Source organism: Nomascus leucogenys, chromosome 3, assembly GCF_006542625.1.
Source record: "Nomascus leucogenys isolate Asia chromosome 3, Asia_NLE_v1, whole genome shotgun sequence".
Taxonomy (NCBI): domain Eukaryota; kingdom Metazoa; phylum Chordata; class Mammalia; order Primates; family Hylobatidae; genus Nomascus; species Nomascus leucogenys.
This window is the reverse complement of record NC_044383.1, coordinates 31,987,108-32,010,666: the sequence shown is the minus strand read 5'-3', so window position 1 is coordinate 32,010,666 and position 23,559 is coordinate 31,987,108. Positions and strand designations below refer to the sequence as shown.

The window sequence follows — 23,559 nt, the reverse complement described above, 5'->3', positions numbered from 1 at the left end:
ATTTCGTCTGAGGCACACAAGCACATAACTCTTACATGAGACAAGAAATAAAACCCCTGCTTCCAAAAGCTCACTATCTGGCCAGGCGCGGTGGCTCATGCCTGTAATCCCAACACTTTCGGAGGCCAAGGCGGATGGATCACCTGAGGTCAGGAGTTTGAAACCAGCCTGGCCAACATGGTGAAACCCCATCTCTATTAAAAATACAAAACTTAGCTGGGCGTGGTGATGCTTGCCTGTAGTACCAGCTACTTGGGAGGCTGAGGCAGGAGAATCACTTGAACCCGGGAGGTGGAAGTTGCAGTGAGGTGAGATCACGATCGTGCCACTGTGCTCCAGCCTGGGCAACAGAGCGAGACTCCGTCTCAAAAAAAAAAAAAAAAAAAGCTCACTATCTGAAACTTCGAAAGAGTCTTCTTGTTCAAGAAACTGCTAGAGAGGCATAGGAATTAGCAGATGTCCAATCCATAGTCAGAGACCTTTTAGTACTGGTCTGAAGGAAGAGCCAAAAATATTCATTGGTCTGATGATGCATGTATTCTTTATTGTCAGCATGTGTAAAATTCTAGTCAGCAAAGCAAAATTCAGTATCAACACAACCTTTATGATTCATAGGGTCTCTACAGCCAGCTTCCCACATTAACAGTGTCAACATATTCTTCTGGTGTACAACATGGTGCCTATTCTCTTTCTCCATGGTATAAGGAAAATGTCCTAGCTCTTAATCCCAAGCTTCTAACTGCCAAATGGAACTACCATAATGATGAAACTCACTAAGACTCACTGATTCAGAGAAACTGTCATGGGCAACAGAATTCCTATTCTTGGGCCTTAAGCCCATTATCAAGTGGAGGAGCCACGTGTGATTGTCCTGAACTCGGACAAGAAATATAGCTGGCACCATGTACTGCCACTTGGAAGTCCTGGGGACCAGGACTCTGGTACATAGAAAGGGAGAGGGAGGACTATTTAAAAAAAAAAAAATTGGTTTGAGGCCGGGCGTGGTGGCGCACATCTGTAATCCCAGCACTTTGGGAGGCCAAGACAGGTGGATCACGAGGTCAGGAGTTCAAGACCAGCCTGGCCAACATGGCGAAACCCCGTCTCTACTAAAAATACAAAAATTAGCTGGGCGTGGTGGTGGGCGCCTGTAATCCCAGCTCCTCGGGAGGCTGAGGCAGGACAATTGCTTGAACCCAGAAGGCGGAAGTTGCAGTGAGCCGAGATCGCGCCACTGCACTCCAGCCTGGGCAAGACTTCGTCTGGGTGGCAGGGGGGAATGGTTTGAAATGAAAAAGAAAATGAGGAAGGTAAGACTTGACTCTAAATACTGAAATCTGGAAATCTGCTCCAAGTGGCCTGAGAGCCGCCTAATTGCAGGAGGATGGGGTGATCTTTCTACCTCTGATATGAGCCCCTCCACATAAAAACATACATTCTGCTACTAATCTAGCCACAACCTCATTATTGCCTTTTTTACTCATTCTCATTAGAAACCCCTACCCACCCCCTAGTCTACTTACAAGAGTAAGCTCCATTGGCTCAAAAAACTAAAAGCACAGATTTTTCATGAAGATCCCTCTTTTGACTGATCTGAGTGTTACAGCTAACAGGTGGGGAAATCTTCTTAAATATACGAGTATTATCATGACAAGGCCACTGGAACGGATCAGTGCCATAAGTCAGACAGGGCTACAAGTTTCCGCTCTACCATCAGGTTCCTCTTTAGCCTTGACAGATCAAACCCCAAGCCGAAGCAGGCTATAGAGATCAGTTCAGTCTCCAAGCCAAAGGTCTTCACAGTGAGGGACCAAAGCAGCCCTGGCTGGGCCTCTGTCGGCCCGTGTCCCAGATTAATCACCACCAGGAGGGGCCTGGACATCAGCCTGCAATCTGAGCCCAAGCAGCACCTGCAGAGGGGTTGCCCCAGCACCTCCCTCACTCTCCTTGGGCAAGACCCCAGGGCATGAGGGTGTCCACCTGTTCACAAGGTTACCTGGCATAGAAGGGCAAAACACTCAGCCATCTTGAACCCTGCAGATAAGTCATGGATGGTTTGAGTGGCTTAGTGGAGGAAGGAGGAAAGATACAGTGACTCGTGCAGTAAAGTCCAGGCTCCAAGGGAAGGGAAACTCTCAGCCTCTGAACAGAAAGAGAGAAAGGTCCCAGTGCTCCTCTCTTCACTGTCCAGGGAAGAAAGCTACCTAGAGACTAGTGGTGGGAAAACTAAGCCCTCAGAGGTTATGAAGCAATGAGATGCTTCATGTGTGTTTCGTACACATTCTTGTCATCTATAGATCAACAGGGTGCTGACGGGGAGGAGACCAGAGCAGGGATGTCTTTTCAAAACCTCCTCAAATGCTGCCAGATATTTCTGTGTGAAAGGAAGCTCAGAAACCTGAGGTTGTAGTAGAGTTTCTTCTGAATGCATAGATCTGGGAGAATAGCTTCGTCAAATTCAATCAGTAAGCTATTTCCAACAAGGTACATGCAGAGCTAGTGACTAAGTATGGTATGCATACGCATATCCATGTTAGAATACACTTTTTAGGACAAAAGGACCCTACTGTAATTACAAATTCTTCTCAGATGGTAATCCCATTGATTTTATTACTTCTCCAAGAGTCAGTGGAGTAGGAGGAAGTATTTGTGAGACTAAAATATAATAATAATAATCAAAAGGAGGAAGATAAGCATGGAAATCTGTATCTTAGAATAGTCTGTCCCCGGCCCTAACTTGCAATATAAGGAGAAATCACTTGAATGGACTGCACCCTTTTCTACCTGCCCCATGGCCCAAAGGAAGGAAGGGTGGGAGGGGTCGGAGTCAGATTGAAGTGTGTGTCCCTTGAAGAGCTGAGAAAGCACAGGTCAGATAAGAGGAGAAAGAGCTCCAACACAGCACCTTCATTTGAGGAGTAACACCCACATCCTGACTATTACATCTTATACCTCCAAAACTCCAGCTCCAGGAATTCCCTTTGAACCTCTGACTGCAACCTAGAGTTAGGATACAGCAGTGGCTACAATTACACACTTGCTTGGGAAGTTGGGGCGGGAGCGGGGTGGGTGCTGCATGTGACAGGCCATGAAAGGTCCCTGCCTATAAAACAGACTGAAAAACAAACCCTTAATTTAAATGTTAATGAAAGTGCTGTGGAGACATCAGAGGCTTCCCGGCTGCTCAGAGAACAGCTACACCAGCCACAGAATTTATGGCTCCCCTTCACCCTCCTGCCTCCCTCTCTGCCTCATCACCCACTGAAATTTAAAGACAGAAAAAAAAAGAAAACTAATTTTAACATTAACTCCATGCTTCCACCTTGGGATGTGATTGCTAAATTATCTGTTGGCAGAACGGTGATCAAAGGTGGAAAAACACAGGCATATTGCACACACAACCCAGAAAAGTCAGCAGCAGCTAAAGCAGGAAAATTCCCTTTTCCCTTCCTGATGAGCAGAGTGGAAGAAAGAGTGGTACAGGTAGGGACTGGAGCCGGGAGGTGTAGGCAGTGGGAGGAAGAGAAAGATGACTGATCCGTCCAGCGTGCTCCCAAGGTCCTGTCTCAACCTCATCTGAGAGCTTACCACACTCTACTACCTATTTTACTTGTCGGTCTCTCCCATCAGACTATGCTGTCTAGTTCACTGTTGTCTCTCTAGTGACCAGAACATGGTAATGCTTAAGCAGTATCTGGAGAGAGACAGAGAGTGGAAGGTGGGTGTCGAGGAGGGAGAGAGAAAGAAAGACAGAGACAGAGATGGAGAAAGAAAGAATTTAAACACTAGACTGAGGGATAGAAATGCATCCCTGTTAGCAGGGGACCAAGTCTGGACACATCAACTCTGTATCCACAGTATTCAGCCATCTGCAGCAGCCTCTGTTTCTACTTGTAGGGTTTCATTTAAGTCGGCTCTTGACAAGTGGGCCAATCGTGCTGGCCAAGGAAGGAGGTGCTCCCACAAAGGAGCTGCTCCCACAAATGGGTTCTGGGCCAGCCAGGGCTGGAAGAGTGCTGGTCTCAGGCCAGCAGCTCAGCACATGAGCCTCCCTGTGCCTATCCTGCTCTGGGTAATGGCAGAAATCCAGGGTCTTGAGGAATTGAAACCCACCCCTGTGGTTATTTGGTCCTTGCTACTGATGGATATGACTGTCTGATAGGCTTGGATATGCACGGGCAATGAACTCCAGGGTGGAGGGCACTGTACTGAGATTTGGCAGGACCTGACTCCAAATCAATGACATCCCCACACTGATCCCTTTCCAATTTTAGCTTGCTGCCAGTTGAACCAGTGGGCCCACCTAGAATTACCTGGAGCTTCCATCTTTCTCCGGGTGTCATGACGCCCCTTCTAGCCACGCCAGCCCTGGGCCCTCTATGGTGTCTTTGTCCCTGCAACTCTCTCATCCAGGGCACCACAGGCAGGAAGCTCCCTTCTCTGCTCTGCAGTTTCGCAAAGGGGGACACCAAGCCAATCTTCGACTAGCTCTTCAGGTCTTCTTTCCCTAGACAAGACCCAGAAGAAACTACCCCCTCTGCCCCTGACCCTGGGAAAGAAGAAGAGAGATGTCCCCAAGTCAGCTACAGTCCATGCCATCAGGAGGACCAGCTACAATGCACAGCACTACAGTCATCCACCTGAGTTTTTCCTCAAGTTTTCAAGGTCAAGCATCCCCTTTACACCCAGCTGTCCACAGCCAGCCAGAAAAAGAAAAACTCAGAGGCACAATCTTTACTTTTGATTCTTCTTCCCCTAGAAGTACTCAGTGAGTTATGAAGTCCAGGGCCAAAGGACTGCGGCACCACTGGCAACCAAAAGAATCTGAACTGCAAGTTGGCTGCCTCCTTTTCCAATCTTGCAAACCTCTCTGTCAGAGAAAACTCCAGATGCAATTACCTTTCACTAAAGAAAGATGTATTTCAACAGGCCGCTGAATATGCATCTACCACACACACAACACACAGTAAACCCTGTAGCTACTGGGAACAAACACCCTCCTTTCCCCAAAACCCACCCCTTTACCGAACAGTACACAGTGATTGCTTTCCTTCCAGACTCTCCCTCACCTCTGGGAGAAATGAAGCAAGAAGGGGCAGCTCCTCCATCAAAACCCCCCAGAGGCTGCAACTCACTTTACAAATTTGAATCGGTACATTTCATGCAGACTTGGACTAATCCCCCCAAAAACAAACAGGCCACCACAGCAAGCAAAGTTACACAAAATTATATTGTATATTTAATAACACAGCTAAGTCAAGTTTCTACACCTATACCACTCATATATTTCCCTAATGACAGAAGCGGGAGAGAAGGGATTAAAACCCAAGTGTCATGGGAAGCCTTCCTGACCACACTCACTCACACGATAGCAAGTGTCCTTTGGAGACAGGGAAAGGGTTCTGCTAAGCACCTTTTTTTTCTTGGAGGGCAATACATATAGTGTCTGCAGAGGGACGAGGAGCTGTGGGCTCCTCTCCCTTCCCCTCCCAGGGAAACAGGGTAGGTAGATCTATAGATTCACTTCACCACATGCCCCCCATGGCTGGCTTGGAGGGGACCCTGAAAGCTGAAGATCTATGTGCATTCACACTCCTGGAATGGTGCAAGCATTCACAGCTACCTGACTAAGTCCAAGCCTCAATCATATGCTGCCTTCTCCCACCACTCCCTGTCTCAACTCTGGCCTCCAGGAAGAGAGAATGTTCACAGGTCCCCACAGAGCCTTTTATGGGCCACAGCTACCATCCAAGATGCTGGTGAATAAGGCACAGCAATGACCAAAGGCCTGCTTGTCCCTCAGCACACAGGACATGGGAACAGGCTAGGGACCTGGGTACAAACTACTCCTCTTCTGCCCCATTCCACATGTGGCCCTGCATTGATCTTCCCTGGGCCTCAATTTTTGCCTTTCCCCAGAAGAGAATGCCTTTCCCCTTCCTCTCCAACCAGGGACAGCCTAGGTTAAGGCGCTTAGTATAATCTGGCAATCATTACAGCCATGTGCCTATCGTTTCCCCACCACTGAATAAGATCCTCGGGGAAGCCGACACGTATCAAGTGTTCAGTAAATACACAAGGAGTGAGGTGAAAGGGTGAGAAGGGAAGAGATGGAAAGTCAAAGGGAATGAAGTTAAGTGTTTAATATTTCTACATTTCCTCATACTTTAGTATTTACTGTATTCAGCTGGAAATAATTCTTAAATGGCGATAAAACATATTACACATTTTTTAAAATCTGCTTTTTGGCCAGGCATAGCTGCTCACACCTGTAATCTCAGCACTTCAGAAGGCCAAGGTGGGAGGATCACTTGAGCCCAATAGTTCAAGGCTGCAGTGAACTATAATTGTGCCACTGCACTCCAGGCAAGACCCTGTCTCAAAAAAAAAAAAGAGTCTGCTCTTTTGTGTTACTCATGGGAAGTTGCTCAGAATTCCATGTGACCTCAGGAGGTTGTATCTCTGAGGCCTGTGAGCTGAAGGTATTCCTGCCCCATAATTACACTCAGACATATGCCTCTCCACCCCAGGCACACCTCCAGCATCTCATTCCTGGGCCATCTTAACTTTTCCTTCTATCAATCATCCAGGTGAGACCTCCTCTACAAGAGAAGGGTTTCTTTTCTAAGTCATGAATCTTAAAAACAGGATTACCAGTGTTGAACAATAAGATGGGTAAGAGGGTATGCGAGAGGCAGAAGAAGAGGTCCTTGCCTGACATTTTCCTTTGGAGCCTGCTGGTTCTCCTTCTGTGTTTTTTGACTGACTACACATGGCTCTAAGCACATAACCAGTATTAAATATCATCCTCCATGACTCTACAAATCAAGAACTCAAAGTAAAGGAGGAAAGGAAAGAAGACACTTGAACACAGGACAGATACTTGCTTTCTCTCAGTCGTGAGGACCTCAAATTAAGCCTCTGGATTGAGGCTTCATACAAGTGCCTGAGTACATACATAAGAAGAGAAGGTAGAAAAGTCCAAGCATCAGAGATAAATAAGATTAATATGTCTGACAAATTATTTTAAATAGAAGAAAGAGATAAATTGAGAAAAGAGCTGTGCTAGGTCTCCTAACTGTCCAGGTTCCTCCTAACTGCACAAGGGAGCAACAAAGGGCTGAGAAATTGGCAGGTAAACCAGGAGTACTTGCCCTAGGGCCAGTACACTGGCTGCCACATCCCCTCATATTCTCCATGAGGAGTCCAGGGTCATATCACATTAGTGACACTGACAACCATACTCAACAGGAATGGTGGCAGGGAGGGGAACTGAAGGTGGTCATTGAGGGCAGGAATGCTACAGGGGGAAGAGAGATTCCTACTGAGTCCCCATCTCAAGAAGACTGCAAAAGAGCAGGGAAACTCCCTGGGGCCAGGAGGAGCCCAGGAAAAGGGTAGAGACTTGACAGCAGTTGAAGCCACTAAACAAATGCTACACCAGGCAAGAAAGGATTCTGGTTGACATTACATTATAGCCCTTTTTGAGGATCACTTGAGGCCAGGAGTTCATAATCAGCCTGGGTGATAAAATGAAACCCTGTCTCAGTATGCATAACACATATATATTACAGCCCTTTTAGCTTTTCAGAGTATTAATATTTTCATATAGATTATTTCAGGTCATTTTCACAATAATCTAGTAAGGTCTATAAAGGAAATAGTATTCATATTTAATATGAGGAAACTGAGGCTGGGAGCAGGAATGACTGAGGCCACATTGCTAGTTGAAGGCAAAGCAGAACTCATCTCCCAGACTGCTTTAAAGAACAGACCCTGAGGCTGGGAGGCAGTGTCTCTCAAGACTGAGAAAATGGATGAGTTTATTGAAAGGTTCAAATTCAAGGTCACATTGAGAAGAAATGGATCTAATAATGAGGTAAAAAGACCCTATCCCAGTATATTCTTTGGGTAAGAGAAAAAGAGGCAGAGATAACACTGGCATACACTCCGGTCATCTAGTGTAAAGACAGAATCTCAAATACAAACTATTTTTTAAAAGACTCCAAGACCTCATTTCTGGAGTTAGGGGAAGACCATCTTAAATAACTATTGGTCAGGAGCTGACAGAGTGAAAGAATCATCCCAAGGCTGAGGTGGGAAGATGGCTTGAGCCCAGGAGTTCAAGACCAGCCTGGGTAACACTGTGAGACCCCTCTCAAAAAATCATCCCAGGGCCAAGAAGAGGACAGGAAGACCCTGAAGATGAATGTGAAGAAAACGTAAGGCCTAGGTCTTCACCAAAGATGAGACACATCAAGGCCTTAGCAGAGGGTCTGGCACAGAGCAGATGACTACTAAATGTTAGCTACTAGTAGTAGTGGCAGTCATATAGTAGCAGTAGTAATGCCAGAAAGCTAGGTCCTTCCCCAAAGCCAGTCTCCAAATTGTGGCCAAAAAACCCAAAATCGGTTTACTGTAATCTTAAATGCTTCTTAATGATGAGGGCAGACCCTGTCCTCAACCTCTTTTATTGACACCATCTTCAATAGTTGTTGTGCCCTATTCTGTTAAGAGGTAGCCTAACACATTCCAGAGGAGGAGGCTGGAATAGAGAAATGTGGGGTAGGGATGCAGGGCAGAGCCTGTTTGTGTTCTTTGGCTTCAATCCATATGCAGGAAGCACACGGACCATCTCCAGCCCTGAGAGCTTCTCTCTACCACCACCTCCACTCCAGTCTCCCAAAACCAGCAGAAATCCACAAGCAACCATTAAGACAAAGTCACCAGCACACTTGTCACTTCTCACTGGCCATAGCACTTTCCTTCTATTCAGCCCACGGACGCCCAGGTCTGGCTGTCTTTAAAAAGGGCAGCATTAGGAAGAAACTGAGGAGACAAAGCTCAATGGCTCCATTTTCCACTCTCCGCTCCCACACACTTAGCCTCTCCACTCCCTGCTGGTCTTTCCTTCCCTCTTTCCTACGATTGCTAGAATGATTTGTTTTGAACAGCGACAGGTTTATAGGTTAGCCGACACCTCTGCTCTGTGGAATTTTAATTAACTTCTCTCATCGTCAATATGCTAAGGAACGGGGTCTCCATTCTCTGGGGTCAGCAATGTGTTTCAGGTCCTGCTATATCAGCCGTCAAATTGAAGAATTAATGACGTGGCTAATCGGCTCTAATTCTTAGAAAGAAAAAAAATTGAAAGGGAGTTGTGGAAGGGAGTAGGAGGAGGGGTGCAGGCTCCATGGGGTGAGGAGAAAGAAGCTGAAGGGTCTAAGCAAAGTGGGTAGGACCAAGTCTCTTATAAAATAAGCAACTGACTTAAACCTAGTGTTGGAGGGCGGCAGCCCTACAGCTTTCACATTTCCATGTGAGTAGGGTGAAGGAAGTGGACGAAGATCCTAGGAAAATGTTGTGATAGAACAGGTACAGGAAAGTCTATGTACCCTGCTGGGGAGGACAGGGATTCTGTCTTGGTTCCAGAGAGCCTCGAAAGTAGAAGTTGGGATGCAAACGTCATTTGTCCATAGGTAAGGTTAGAGACATAACAGTCAGGGCCAGGTGCAGTGGCTCATGCACTTTGGGAGGCCAAGATGGGAGGATCACTTGAGGCCAGGAGTTTGAAACCAGCCTGGTCAATACAGAAACACCCCATTTCTAAAAAAAACAAACAAAACAAAAAACAAAAAAACAAAACAAAACAAAAACGAAAAAAGAACGAAAAAAACCCCACCCCATTTCTAGGGCTGGGCACGGTGGCTCACACCTGTAATCCCAGCACTTTGGGAGGCCAAGGCAGGCAGATCATGAGATCAGGTGATCGAGCCCATCCTGGCTAACACAGTGAAACTCCGTCTCTACTAAAAATACAAAAAATTAGCTGGGCGTGGTGGCGGGCGCCTGTAGTCCCAGCTACTCGGGAGGCTGAGGCAGGGGAATGGCGTGAACTCGGGAGGCAGAGTTTGCAGTGAGCCGAGATGGCACCACTGCACCCCAGGCTGGGCGACAGAGCGAGACTCCATCTCAAAAAAAAAACAAAAAACAAAAAACAAAACAAAAAAAACACCCCATTTCTAAATATAAAATAAAATAAATAATAATAAAAAAGAGAAGTAACAAGCAGGCCAAAGGGTACAGTAAAAGCCATCATCAAAATTTCACACTTTTGCCACAATAATCAATGTTACTACTTCACATACATGTCTTTGTTTGAGGACCCAGCTGGATCTGGGCCCCAAGCCTCTCCTGATGACTTAAGTCTGTAAGGGATACTCCAGAGGACATTTTCCAAGGGGAACAAAGCAGACATGTGAGTTGTAAGAGCTCGGTTGGCTGGTGCTGTCACCTCCGAGAGGTGGTGAGAGGCCTCTGCTTTGAGAATGACCCCAGAGGACAACTGTTCCAGAAGGGACACTCCTGGCTAACAGCTGGACTCTTAGTTATATTCTCATATAGTACTCTTTCCTTAACATTTCTGAGGTTAGATGCTTAGGAAATTCGCATTTAGAAGGTTATCTCAATCCCACACATATATGAAGTGGCCTAAATACCTCAAATCTCTGGAGGACTAAAAAATCTCCAAGACAGTGACTCAAAGCAACCTAGAATACACAACAGGAAGATTTTCTAGCTCACCTGATCTAGTAAAATAAAAGCATTATGATACAGGACAAAACCACATCCAAATATGTCTCCCTTACCTGAGTAATGGGCTGATAGCAATGGACCAGACTCGGTCTTCAGTCTGGATGGTGTGTAAGCACTGCCCCAGCCGGCCTGAGGCCAAAGGCCACACCTAGAAACAGGAGAGGAGATGCTCTCGTTGGCATTGCCTGGGATCAGTGGGGAGGAGAGGTGCTCCGGGAGGGGTGACTGTTGGAGGTGGAGAAATGGGGAATCCTTTATGCCCTGCACACACAGAGCTCAGGTATCAGCAGAGGGGCCCCTGCAGCTTCTGGCTCACCTACCCCCGCAGATAGGCCCTAGCTCTCCATCCTAACTACCTCTTTTACTTCCACTGACAGTCCTTACTTGGGGAATCAGAAGTTCTACAACCCTCAGCGGAGACTTGACTGAGAAGAAGTGGGTGGGTGGGGCTTGCCTCTCTTGACAGCTTTCCTGTATTTGTGGATTTTCCTTTCTCCTATCTCTCACCAAGATTTTACTTTGGAGAAGTAGGGAGAGGGAAGAAGATCAAGGCATAGTATAGGGGGACAGCAATAGAATTAGGGAGAGAAGTAAAAAGAAACATGCAAGGGAAGGAAAGAATGGAAGAAGAAGAGAGACTTCCAAGTGGGAAGGTGGTGTGTTGTTGTTTGTTTGTTGATAATGCCCAGGATCCAATACTATTCACGTCAGCAGGGAATTTAGCACCTAGTGTCACCAAAAGTAGCAGAAAAGCTTAACTCTTTTAAGCTTCCATATCTCCTACAGGTTAAAAATATTGCTTGGAGCACATTATCTGGTCTCTATCAGTCAGGAATGTACATTAGCAGCCACTCTGGGCTTAACTCTAATCAACACTCACAGAGCCCTCTCAGCAGTCAGTGCATTTAGACATCTCCCATTAAGCACAGGGCACCCCCCTCACTTCACCCTACCCTAGATGACACACGCAGGGACATAAGCCCCTAACCAAACAGACAGGAAACCTCAGACGTACAGGGCTATCCCAAGACAGCAGCAACAGAGGGATCCAGAGGCAGCCGGATGGATCAGTGACCTCTTAAGGTCCCAGCAGTGCTATAAGGGGAACACACAAAACTCAGGCAGGACCTTAGATGGAAGAACTTTAAAGGAAACATTCCTTGAGTTTAAAGGGTAGGTGACGGAGTAGGGGTGGTCCTGCCTTCTTAGAGTCACGTGATAACTCTTCCCTATAAAAGGAGAAAGTGTTGTTGAGAGTTTGTGTGTATGATGGGGGTGGGGGATGGGATGATTGTGTGAGTTACTTTTCCCAATACAGTGAAAAGAAAATAAACATAACAAGAAGATCCTAAACGAGGAGAGGCAGAAAACAAAGGTAAACACCACAACTTTTCCTGAGTGCCATGATTCAGGCCTACTCTTTGGACTCCATAGTCAGTCCTCTTTGGCAATAACTAGATACATTTCCAATGTACTCTTTTAAGCAGCCCAGCTAAAAAGACAGCTTTGCCTTTTCCCTGACACAAACTCCCTGGGAGGCAGATTCTTTCTTACGGGGTGAGGAAACACTAAGGACTCTGATAACAAAATCTATGGGGAAGGCCTAGGCCTGAATTCACTAATGTCCTACACGGAAAGGGAAGGTCGATTCCTAGATTCTGCAAACCACAGAACAAGGTTCCTGGTCTCCAGGAGCAGCTAAGGAAGCATGCCGCCAATTCTGAGCAAGATCTTAGGAAAGTGGCCCTCCTGGCTTGGCCCAGCAGCACATCATCCTCCAGAAACATGAGATTCCATCCTGGCACCTGAGGGACAGGAGTTGACAACAATACACCAATCCTATCTTTGCCCTCCATGGCCAAATTCAAAACAGATCCATCCCTGGAAAAGATTCAGTGGGAGTGGACTTTTTTTTTTTTTTTTTTTTTTTTGAGATGGAGTCTTGCTCTGTCGCCCAGGCTGGAGTGCAGTGGTGTGATCTCAGCTCACTGCAAGCTCCGCCTCCTGGGTTCATGCCATTCTCCTGCCTCAGCCTCCCGAGTAGCTGGGTCTACAGGCGTCCGCCACCATGCCCAGCTAATTTTTTTGTATTTTTAGTAGAGACGCGGTTTTGCCGTGTTAGCCAGGATGGTCTCGATCTCCTGACCTCATGATCCACCCGCCTCGGCCTCCCAAAGTGCTGGGATTACAGGTGTGAGCCACCGCGCCCGGCCTGTAGTGGACATATATACAGTTCTTTTGAAAAGCAGACTGGTGATATGCATCACGACTTTTAAAATGACCACAGCCTTTAACTCAGTAATTTTGTTGCTGAAAATCTATCCTAAAGAAAATAATCCTAAAACAAAAGAAAAACCTAAATGGTAAAATATTCCCTGCAGCCTGCAATTGCAGAGAAAGCATGCATAGGCTTTGGCATCTGATCAATCTGGATTTGAACCCTAGTTGCTACTTATTATCTTTGATCTTAATGGTAACTTCTTAGCTTCCGTTTCCACATGTGTTAAATGGGAAATTATGCCTATCTCAGAGTTATAGTGTGGAAAAGTGGAGATAAGTATAAGGCATCTAGCACAGCAGCATAGTATTTGGCAGGTATCAGGCAAACAATAGTGGTGGTTCTTATTACAATAAATCTTCCCTTCTAAGCCAGATGTAATCTGATCTCTCCACCCTCTAAACTTTCTGGCTCTTGCCCTAGAGCTTTATACTCCACAGTCCAAGCCACTTCCAATCAGCTCCATGGCCAGGTACGCACATCTCTTCTCACCCTAAGGATAAGAGGCTTTATCTTCCTTACTTCTGAACAGCACAGGTGCCTCTGTACCAAGCCTCACACACAGTAGGCACTCGGAAGAAAGAATAGCGAAATAAAGAAGGAAATGAAGGAACGGTTAGTACCAGCCCAGGCTCATTAAGAACATAAGCTACCAGCTGTTTACATCTCAGGATGGGGCTGGCCCCACTAAAGCCCGGAGACACAATCCAAGCTAAGTCACAATAAACCTGAAACTGGGCTTGTGCGGAGGGGAAGGAAGAGGGTTCTTTGGACAGTCCCTAGCTCAGATGTCTTGCAAAGAGATTGTTTTACTTCCCTTTACCCCATAAAATAAATCTCTTTCCTAAAATACAGTACATATTTGGGAAACTCCCCAAAAATAGATGGTTACAGGCAAATATCACTGCAAATTCTTATGAAGGTTCAGGTGTATTAGAAGCCTGGAGAAGCAGCTGTAGAATTTCAGATGTCACTGAAAAGAAATGATGTTTCAGTTATAAAAGACAAACTGAATACAACAGTAATGTAGAAATGGCTCAGGATAACAAAGGTGGCTGGATGCAAAGACGACAACAGAAAGGAGGGAAACCCAGGCAGCATCTGGAAAGCCAGGAAAGAAGAGTTGGCAGAGAGGTCACAGGGGAGCTGCAAACCAGCTGACCAACTTTCAGGACCAGAGAAGAGAATTCTATCACTGACCTAAAAGAAATCCTCAGAAGGAAGAAGATGGACTGTGGTGACAATTTTAGAAGGAAGCATTTATTTTAGATCTTTTTAAAAATCTAAGATACTAAATAGGGCTAAATCAGTACTTAAACATGAAATTAACCCAATACCTCAAATAAACTTGCTATTATTCTTCAACTGTAAGTAATCCATGCCCTCAGACTGCTACCTGTGGTTATAAAGCTTAGTTTTATACTGTTCTGGGTGTCAGACTACAGAGAATAGAAGAAAGAGGTGTCACTGAAAAGGAGGAACTTGGGTAAGCCTGAAGCCATGACAGGAAGATGGCTAGAATAAGACAGGAGTACCTAGGTCACACATGCCACAAAAGGTTTCTATGCAAATTGACTTTTGGGCAGTATAACAGGTTTAGGCCAGAATCTTTTCAAGGAATGGTACAAAGACAGTGACCAATCAGAAGCCTGCAGTAAGTATGAAGTAGGGTAATAGGAAGCAAGTGACAGGAAATTCAGTTTCCGTGTTGGTTCAAAAGATATGCTGGATTTTTCTCAAGCTTCCTGTGCTGATGTGAGTACAAAGTAAGGCAGAAAACAGTAAAGGGAGGAGAAACTTCCATAAAAAGAAAGGAACATATTTAGCTCTTCTTTTTACATAAATTAGCAATATTTCTATATGGAGGTGTAATCACCAGGGGGTACATGCAGTCAGAGAAGTTACTGAGTAAAGATTGCAATTTCCCTCTCCTGAGTCCTCTCCCTATGTGTTTTAGAGGCCCATTTGCTGACACACCAGCAAGCATTTTGTTCCTGTTAGCATTATGGAACCTAGATGCTAGGAAATACATAACAAGACACTATTGGGCCTCCTGCACCACCAACTGAATTGTCAGCAAAGTTCCCACAGCAACCCTAAAGGACCAGGCCTGTGCAGGCCCTGGCTAGGGCTGATGGGCACAAGCCTGGAGAAAGACTTCTCTGTCTCACAGGTGGGAGCCTATTTGACCCAGATGTGGATGAGTCCATGAAGTCAGTGTCATGCTATTTATCAGCCTCACTTTCTTTTATGCCTTGGTGGATATCTGTGGACCGGGAAATTTGGCAAAGATGCAACAAACAACACCCGTCTCTCATCGTCTCTACTGCTTACTGACCACATCACTCTCCAGAGAAGCAATGAAAACACATTTTAATTATCAGCCTGATTGCCTATAAACAAGGTGGTGAAAAATTAACCTCCCTAAACAGAGAGCAGGCAAAAGGAGGGAGATTTTAAAATAAAATATTAGGGTCAGAACTCAACCCACAAACTTGAGGAAACGCAACTCAGGGAGGAAAGGCTGCCAGGTCCTCTGTTTTTGAGTTCACGCCACATTGCAAGTGAATGGCAACCTTCCCAGCCACTGTCCACTCCTTTCCCAGTCCAGCTGGCAGGGACAACGCCTGGCATGGCAAGCTGCATGCCAGAGGCACATAAGTGAGTCCTTTATTGTGTCGTTTTCTCCCCTGTCCCCAGCCGATACTCTCAGCCAATCCTGAGACTCAGGGATCTATCCACCCCCTCCCTATAGACAGGAGGGAGTGATAGTATGTAAGGGGGAGACCACCTCACCTTGGCCGTCCTGTCCCTGGAGCCACTCACAATGATGCCCCCTTTGCAATCCACACAGTTCACCTCCTGTTCATGAGCCGAGTACTTGACAGTGAAGGTGCTGTGAATCTTATGAACGCCAATCTTCCCATCTCTAGGAGAGAAATAAGGGGCCAACCCCCAAGAACCAATTATTCTTTCTGTAGAAAGAGAATAACTCTCCAGAAACAGCCCAAGTCTCCAGTGACATCCGAATTTGCTAAGCATTGGACAATTCAGCCCAGTAAGGTGATGACTTTCTAGATACCTTTACTTCTTCAGCACACCTGGGGCTGAACAGACCTGAGAGAAAAAATATATTTTCCCCTGGAGAATATCAAAACCAGCTTCACTTTTCATTAGAAGCTCTTCCTGTTTTCCTTCTCCAGCTAACCCTATTAACTCCTTTTGGTAAAATCTCTCTGCTTTAAATGGAAAACCCTTCTGGTCTCCCTCCTCATCCCTTTGGAGTTAAGACAGAAAAGTCAGAGGCAGGCAGAATGTCCCCAAAGAATAAGATGGAAAAGGGTGGAAGGAGAAACCTGCAGCACTTACCCTCCTGCACTGACAATATGCGAGTTGGCCAGCACAAAGTGGCAAACGTCCTCATCATGCCCAGCAAAGACTCCCAGAGGCCGACGGTTCAAGCTGGCACCATCTGGACGGAACTGGTAGGCCAGGATGAAATTAGCCTGGGATATGTACAGAGAATCATCCTCTAGCTGCATCCAGGGCATCTGACTGAAATGATGGAAAAGAAAATTTAAAAGTCATCAAGATACAGTATGAAAACTCAACTCCAATCTTTGAAGAAGCTGACCAATCCCCAACTTAGCAAGGATAACCAACAAGGCTTATTATCTATACTTGATACCCTCCTTCAAAATTACCTACCCATCAGCTATCCTCAGAAAACTAGAGTAACTGAGCCTTGTGGTGATCTAATCTTCCCTGGACTTTCTAAAAGAGACTCAAAATTAAAAGACCAACTAAATACCACTTTTAATTGCAGAATATTTAATATTTCAACTACTGGCTACCTGGACTTCTCATGGGTAGGCACAGCTTACAAAATTCAACGGTCAAGGGGTGAGAAGGGTCAAAAAGAAATCTTCAGCCAGGCACAGTGGCTCACACCTGTAATCCTAGCACTTTGGGAGGCCAAGGTGGGTGGATCACCTGAGGCCAAGAGTTCGAGACCAGCCTGACCAACATGATAAAACCCCGTCTCTACTAAAAATACAAAATTAGACAGGCATAGTGGTACACGCCTGTAATCCCAGCTACTCCGGAGGCTGAGGCAGGAGAATCACTTGAACCTGGGAGGCGGAGGTTGCAGTGAGCCGAGATCGCGCCACTGCACTCCAGCCTGGGCGACAGAGGGAGACTCTGTCTCAAAAAAAAAAAAAAAAGAAAGAAAGAAAGAAAGCAATCTTCGAGCCAGGTGAAATAACTTTCTTTCATTCTGCATCCTCATTAATTTGAAGTGTAAGTGGGAAGTTTCAAGGTTCTAGGATTCCCATACATGCCTCTTCCGCAATAGATCAGTTAAGGTGTGATGGAGAAAAGAGAAGAATAAACCCAGGGAAGCCACATTCCCTTATTCTGTTAGAGCTAAGGGGTCATTTATAAGTGGAAGGAATGAAGCCATTTAGGAAAGGATGCTAATGTACTGATTAGATACCTAGATCCTCACAGGGATATCTACGTTTCTGTATTAGAGGGTAAGTGTGGCAATGAAAAACACAGCCCCAGAGCATTCTGCTACAGTTCAGGGGCTACAGAGAAAGTCAGCTCTCACAGGCAACTGATAAGAGAAATCCACAAATAGTTAGATTCCCTCTGCAATCTGACAGGAGGAAGAAAGGCTAGAAGCCACAGACAAGTCCTGTGGCAGGGAATGAGACTTAAGAAGAAAGAAGACTGTCAGATACTAGGCTCTCTGGTAGAAACTAAGCCCCTTTCCCAAGGTGGACATCCCACCTGTCCTATTCTACATAGGGGTTCTGGAGTTACCAGGTCCCAAGAAAAGCACAGGGACAGCTGACTCATCCCCAAGAACAGCCACCACCTCCTATTCCCAAGCCTGTCTGAGCAAACTGGGCTGTGTTTCTTCCCCAGACTCATACAAGTGTCATGGGAATGTGGAAAAGTTCTGCAAATTGACTTGACGGGCCATTAAATGCAGCTTAGACTTTGTAGTAACTTAGTTTCTGCTCATGAGGTTTTTACAAGTGTGTGCATATATTACATGGAACATGTGTAGAGTGTGTACAGATGCCTGCTTTCTCATTCATTATGCAAATTCCTCTTCAATATCCCCTTGCGTGAGTGTGTGGCACACTCAAGTAGGCAGCAAACAGAGAGGGTGGGAATTTTTGTGTTTAAAGCCATCTGGTAAACAGCCATCTGCCTAGGACAAGAAACCAGGTTCATGCCAGGTGAACAGTGGAGAATCCCAGGGCAGCCTGGTAACTGTTCCGTGTGTTTATTTGCCAAACTGCTTGAAATTAGCCCCAAAAGGCAAATGTGGGAAGCAGAGGGTAAAGTCCTTCATCATAAAAATCCGTCTTTCTCTCCTGTAGTTTCTTTACCATCACCACCACCACTACCCAATACCACATTATTCACAGCATCTGATGCCCATGAAACCAGTGGAAACTGGATGCAAGCAGGAAAGAAAGGTTCATCAGATGAAGAGGGCTGCCTATGTCTTCAGCACAGGTACAGGTCACTCCAGAATGTGGAATCATGATGTTCCCTATCCATTGCAACGAATCAACAAGGAGCAATTTTTTGGTAGGGAGTAAAATAATACCTATGAAATCATTTAGCATCAATGAAGCATAAAAATCGGTAGCATTGGCAGTGCCACAGGCATTTTCTAAATTTCCTTATACTTGCTCTAAGCTCTAACTCCTATAACATATGTATCCAAACCTTTAGATCCTACCCTGCCTTTTAATAAAGTAGGGGAGAGGACTCAGGGAAGCCACGAATGAAGAAGTAACTCCATAGAGTAGAAGATTTAAATAAAAATATTTGTAAAATACGATGAATTGAAACCTTGATTTCATTTATTTCCTTTGATGGCATAAGTTAACAGAGGTTACCTCTGAGTGGTGGAGTTACAGGTTAGTTTTATTTTCTTCTTTAGAATTTTCTTTTTCTTCAAATTTCTAAAATAAGCATTGATTTCTTTATAATCATAAAAAAAGTCATTTGTTAAAGTACATTTCTTGTATTCCCTTCTTTAAATGTGAAAAAGTTGTCCTTCTGATGCCCCCTTTGTGGTGCTCAAAGGCTCACCAGTGCCCACCCACCCAAGATAGCCCCATTAGCCTCTATGTAGGACCAGATTTTTTACTTTCCATTATGTTTTTATATCCCAAGTAGCTTTTAAAAAGTCAAGAGGCTACTTGCCTGCATCTCCATTTCAGCAGAATCCCCTCTCGGCAGCGCCCCAGTCTCCAGTTCTGAGACACCTTCACCCGTTCCTTCACTGGGACACTGGTCATCCTATGTCCAGAAAGAACAGATAATCCAATCACTACAACTTATTGCCAACCACAGAAAATTCCATGGGCTTACTGAGTCAGGATTCAGGAGCATCCAGAATACAAGTAAAGAGATTAGGAGACCAGGAAGGAGTAACTGTTCTCTCTCCATACTTGACTAAGAAAGCCAAGGAGAAAAGTCTGTCCTTTAAACTATCAAAAATGTCAACAGTGATGCCAAAGCAATCTAATGGAGAACGGATGACAACCCTGGAACCACTGGATGTCCAGATTGGGGAAAAAAAAAAAATGAAATGAATCCTGACCCCTACCTCATACCATACAGGAAAAGTAATTCAAAACAGATCATAAACTTAAAATCTAAAACTATAAAGCTGTCAGAAGAAAATATATAAAAACATCTCTCTGACTAAGAAGGTAGACATAGATTTCTTAGGACACAAAAAGCAATAACAGAAAATAAAAATCCATTAAATCAGACTTCATCAAATCCAAAACATCTGCTCACCAAAATGAATACACAAGCCGTCGTCTGGGAGAAAAGATTCACAGAATGTATATCTGACAGGACTTTGCACCCTGATGAGGAAGTCCTCTCTGTATTTGTTCATATGTTTTTGAATGACCAATAAGAAACTCTCCTACATTGTTGGTGGGAAAGCAAAATGGTACAGCCATTTTGGGAAAAGGTCTGGCGGTTTATTATAAATCTAAACATGTATGTACTCTATGACCTAGCAATAACCTTAGAGAAACAAAAAGACTTACACAAGAATGTTCATAGGAATTTTAGTCATAATAGCCAAAAGTGGTAAACAGCCCAGGCATCCATCAACAGGAAAGTGGATAAACACACTAGGGTAGGTTCATATAATGGAATACTACTCAGCAAAAAAAAGGAAAGAAGTACTGATACACATCATAATGTGGATGAATCACAGAAACATTATGTTGAATGAAATAAATCTTACACAAAAGAAATTGTAGTGTATGATTTCATTTACATGAAACTTGAGAAGAGAGACAACTAACCTACGATGAAAAAATCAGAACAGTCATTACCACCAGGGTAGGGATGGAGACTGACTAGGAAAGAACATATAGAAACTTTGAGGTAATATTCTATATTTAAGTCTTGAGGGGGCTTGGGTTATACAAGTTTATATGCATTTGTCAGAAATGGACCAAATGTGCAGGACATGGTGGCTCACAACTGTAATCTCAACACTTTGGGAGGCCAAGATGGGAGGATCACTTGAGCCCAGGAATTCGAGGTTACAGTGAGCAGTGATTCCACCACTGCACTCCAGCCTAGGCAACAGAATAAGACTCACTTTCTAAAAAAATAAAAGAGAAAAGAAAAACATCAAATAATACACAAGATTTGTGTGGTTTATGCAAATATAAATTCATTGAATATATATTTTTCTTAAAAAAAAAAACCTATAAACTTATACTCTAGTCAATGATATGTATGCACCCTGAAGCCTTTAGGGATAAATGTACTGATATCTGTAACTTATTTTGAAATGCATGATAAAGCAAATACAGCCAAATATTAATTGTAGAACCTAGGTGGTGCATATATGAGTGTTCATGGTACAATTCATTCAACTTTTCTATGAGTTTTAAATTCTTCAAAACATTGGAGGGTGAGTGTCCATAGTACTTTCTGGGTGAGCTAACAGCAATAAGAGAAGAGAGCACACAAGCTACAGGAATGGCACTGTTTGGGGATGGGTTAATAGGCAATAGGGAGAAGAGCTCTAAGCCCCTTAGAGAGTACACCTTTGAAGAGAATTTTGAAATTATGAGCAAGAATTTGAAAATTCCATTTTAGGCTCCCATATATCTCCTGTGTCTCCTTAGCTTGTTCCACTGCCCATACAAGGTACACTGCTTGGGACAAGAGTGATAACTGCCATGTCCGCCTGGAAATTTGCTAGCCAGGGAGAGAAAGATACACTAATTTCTTTTTTGTTTGTTTTGTTTTGTTTTTTTGAGATGGAGTCTCGCTCTGTTGCCCAGGCTGGAGTGCAGTGGCACGATCTCGGCTCACTGCAAGCTCCGCCTCTCAGGTTCACACCATTCTCCTGCCTCAGCCTCCTAAGGAGCTGGGATTACAGGAGCCCGCCACCACACCCGGCTAATTTTTTTAAATGTTTTTAGTAGAGACAGGGTTTCACTGTGTTAGCCAGGATAGTCTCGATCTCCTGACCTCGTGATCCACCTGCCTCAGCCTCCCAAAGTGCTGGGATTACAGGCGTGAGCCACCGCGCCCAGCAAGATACACTCATTTCTTCCAGTCTCTACTTATACCTTCACATTTACCACATTTTACTAAAAGCCAGCAAGCAAGTCCAGCTTTCAAGATTCTAATGGACACAGGTTAGAAAGAATGGTTTTGGCAGGCAGAAAGAAGATACCTAATTCACTTTTAGCTAAATAATATTCTGCCTCCTGGTGTTATTTCATTTATTTATTCGTATAGAATAATTATTTTTGGTTAATAAAGTAATAAATGCACAGGATAAAAAACACACACACACACAGATAGTACGAAAGGTTAACAATGCAAAAGTGAGTCTTTCTCGAAACCCCTAGCCAAGACTCTCCCTCTCTAGAGGCAACTACGTATTCACTGTAGATAAGTATATATGCATGTTGCCCAGGCTGGTCTCCAACACCTGGCCTCAAGCAATCCTCCTGCATCTGGCCAACTGAATACTATTTTTAAATTATATAGAATGTTATAAATCTCTCTGGATCATTATTCCAATTGTAATTTATTTAACCAACATTTAATGTGGTGCTCACAATATGCCAGGCACTGTTTTTATTTGCCCAATGCCTTACGCATATCAATGAGTGCTGATAAAGAGCAATTATATTTCTTATATTTCTAGAAAGTATATTCTTTTCCATTGGAAATAAGCAATAAGCAACTGTCTTTGATTTTAAAAAAAGAAAGCAAGAAATGGCCCAAACTGATATGAATTTAATATATAACAAACAGAAAATTGTAAACTAAGGAAATAAATCACTTTAGTTAGTGCTGTTGGGTTTGTATAGCACGTTGACTTTATGAGAAGGAAAGGAGAGAGGGAATAAGAATATGCATGGCTAGAAAGAATACTGGAAGGATAAAATAAAACACCCATAGTTAACTATGGATAGTCAACTTTGGGTGTTTTTATTTTCTCCTTTATGTTTTTACATATTTTCTAATTTTTCTTTTTCTTTTTTAAAATTTTTTTAATTTCAATAGCTTTAGGGGTACAAATGGTTTTTGGTTACGTGGATGAATTGTATAATGATGAAGTCTGGACTTTTAGTATACCAGTCACCTGAATAGTGTACACTGTACCCAGTAGGTAATTTTTCTATCACTCACCCCCCTCACCTTCCTCCCTTCTGAATCTCCAATGTCCATTATACCACTCTGTATGCCTGTGTGTACCCATGCCTTAGCTCCCACTTATATGTGAGAACATGCCGTATTTAGTTTTCACTCCTGCATTACTTCATTTAGGATAATGGCCTCCAATTCCATCCACGTTGCGCAAAAGTCATTATTTCATTCTTTTTTATGGCTGAGTAATATTCAAATAGTCATTAAAATAGTAATAATAAATGCTGTTGATAAAACTTGTTGAATATCAAGAGAAAAAAACTGATTTAGATTGCCATCTTATACCACAATATAATAAATTCCAAAAATATGAGGGTGAATTTAAAAGTTTAACTAGAAGAAAACAAAATATATACATATTTCAATGAAGAGCAAAGATAATTTCCCAACTGAAATGGGGATAATAGAAATTATTCTATTGAAGCAATAGAAATGTATCAATTATAAAGTATTTGAGTTTAATGCTATTAAATTTGAAATGCTACAGGAAGGGAAAAAAGATTAAAAGCAACAGAGTAGGGGAAAAATTTTAACTAACACTGTAGATATAAGTTTTATCTCTAAAACTTTTAGGGAGCTGATAAAAATCTATCAAGATAACACCCTGTCTCCAACACCCTATCATCCATGTCTGACAGAGTATAAGGACAGTCACAGTGTTCACAATGTAAAACATTGGAGGAAACATCCCCCAAGAATAGTTTACAGGCATGTACATTAAAACAATTTTTAAAGTACCACCTCACATCTATTAAGTAGAAAAAACTGACACTAGCTTTAATTTGATAGAAGAGTGTAGATTTGGTTACATGTTGCTTATAGCACATTCAGCTGGTACAGTCTTTCAGAAAGGAATTCTGTTAAGACAAAAGTCATTAAATGACAGCTTATGATCTAGCATTTCTACTTTGAGCACTGTATCACGAAGAAATAATTCAAAA

General features: G+C 43.8%; 1 protein-coding gene across 3 annotated transcripts in view; it reads right to left on the bottom strand.

Moving 5' to 3' along the window:
* Nucleotides 1-23,559, bottom strand: part of FBXW4 (F-box and WD repeat domain containing 4) — an 85,442-nt gene that overhangs the window by 47,379 nt on the left and 14,504 nt on the right. For all 3 annotated transcript variants that reach the window (XR_004028979.1, XM_030808111.1, XM_003255373.3), the window contains exons 2-5: nt 19,112-19,207; nt 16,244-16,429; nt 15,671-15,803; nt 10,650-10,744 (exon numbers count right to left, since the gene is read on the bottom strand). Coding sequence is in view for 2 of the 3 variants with exons in the window: in XM_030808111.1 (XP_030663971.1) it covers nt 10,650-10,744; nt 15,671-15,803; nt 16,244-16,429; nt 19,112-19,207 (510 nt within the window). In the remaining variant the exon portion in view is untranslated. The remainder of the gene's footprint in view (nt 1-10,649; nt 10,745-15,670; nt 15,804-16,243; nt 16,430-19,111; nt 19,208-23,559) is intronic.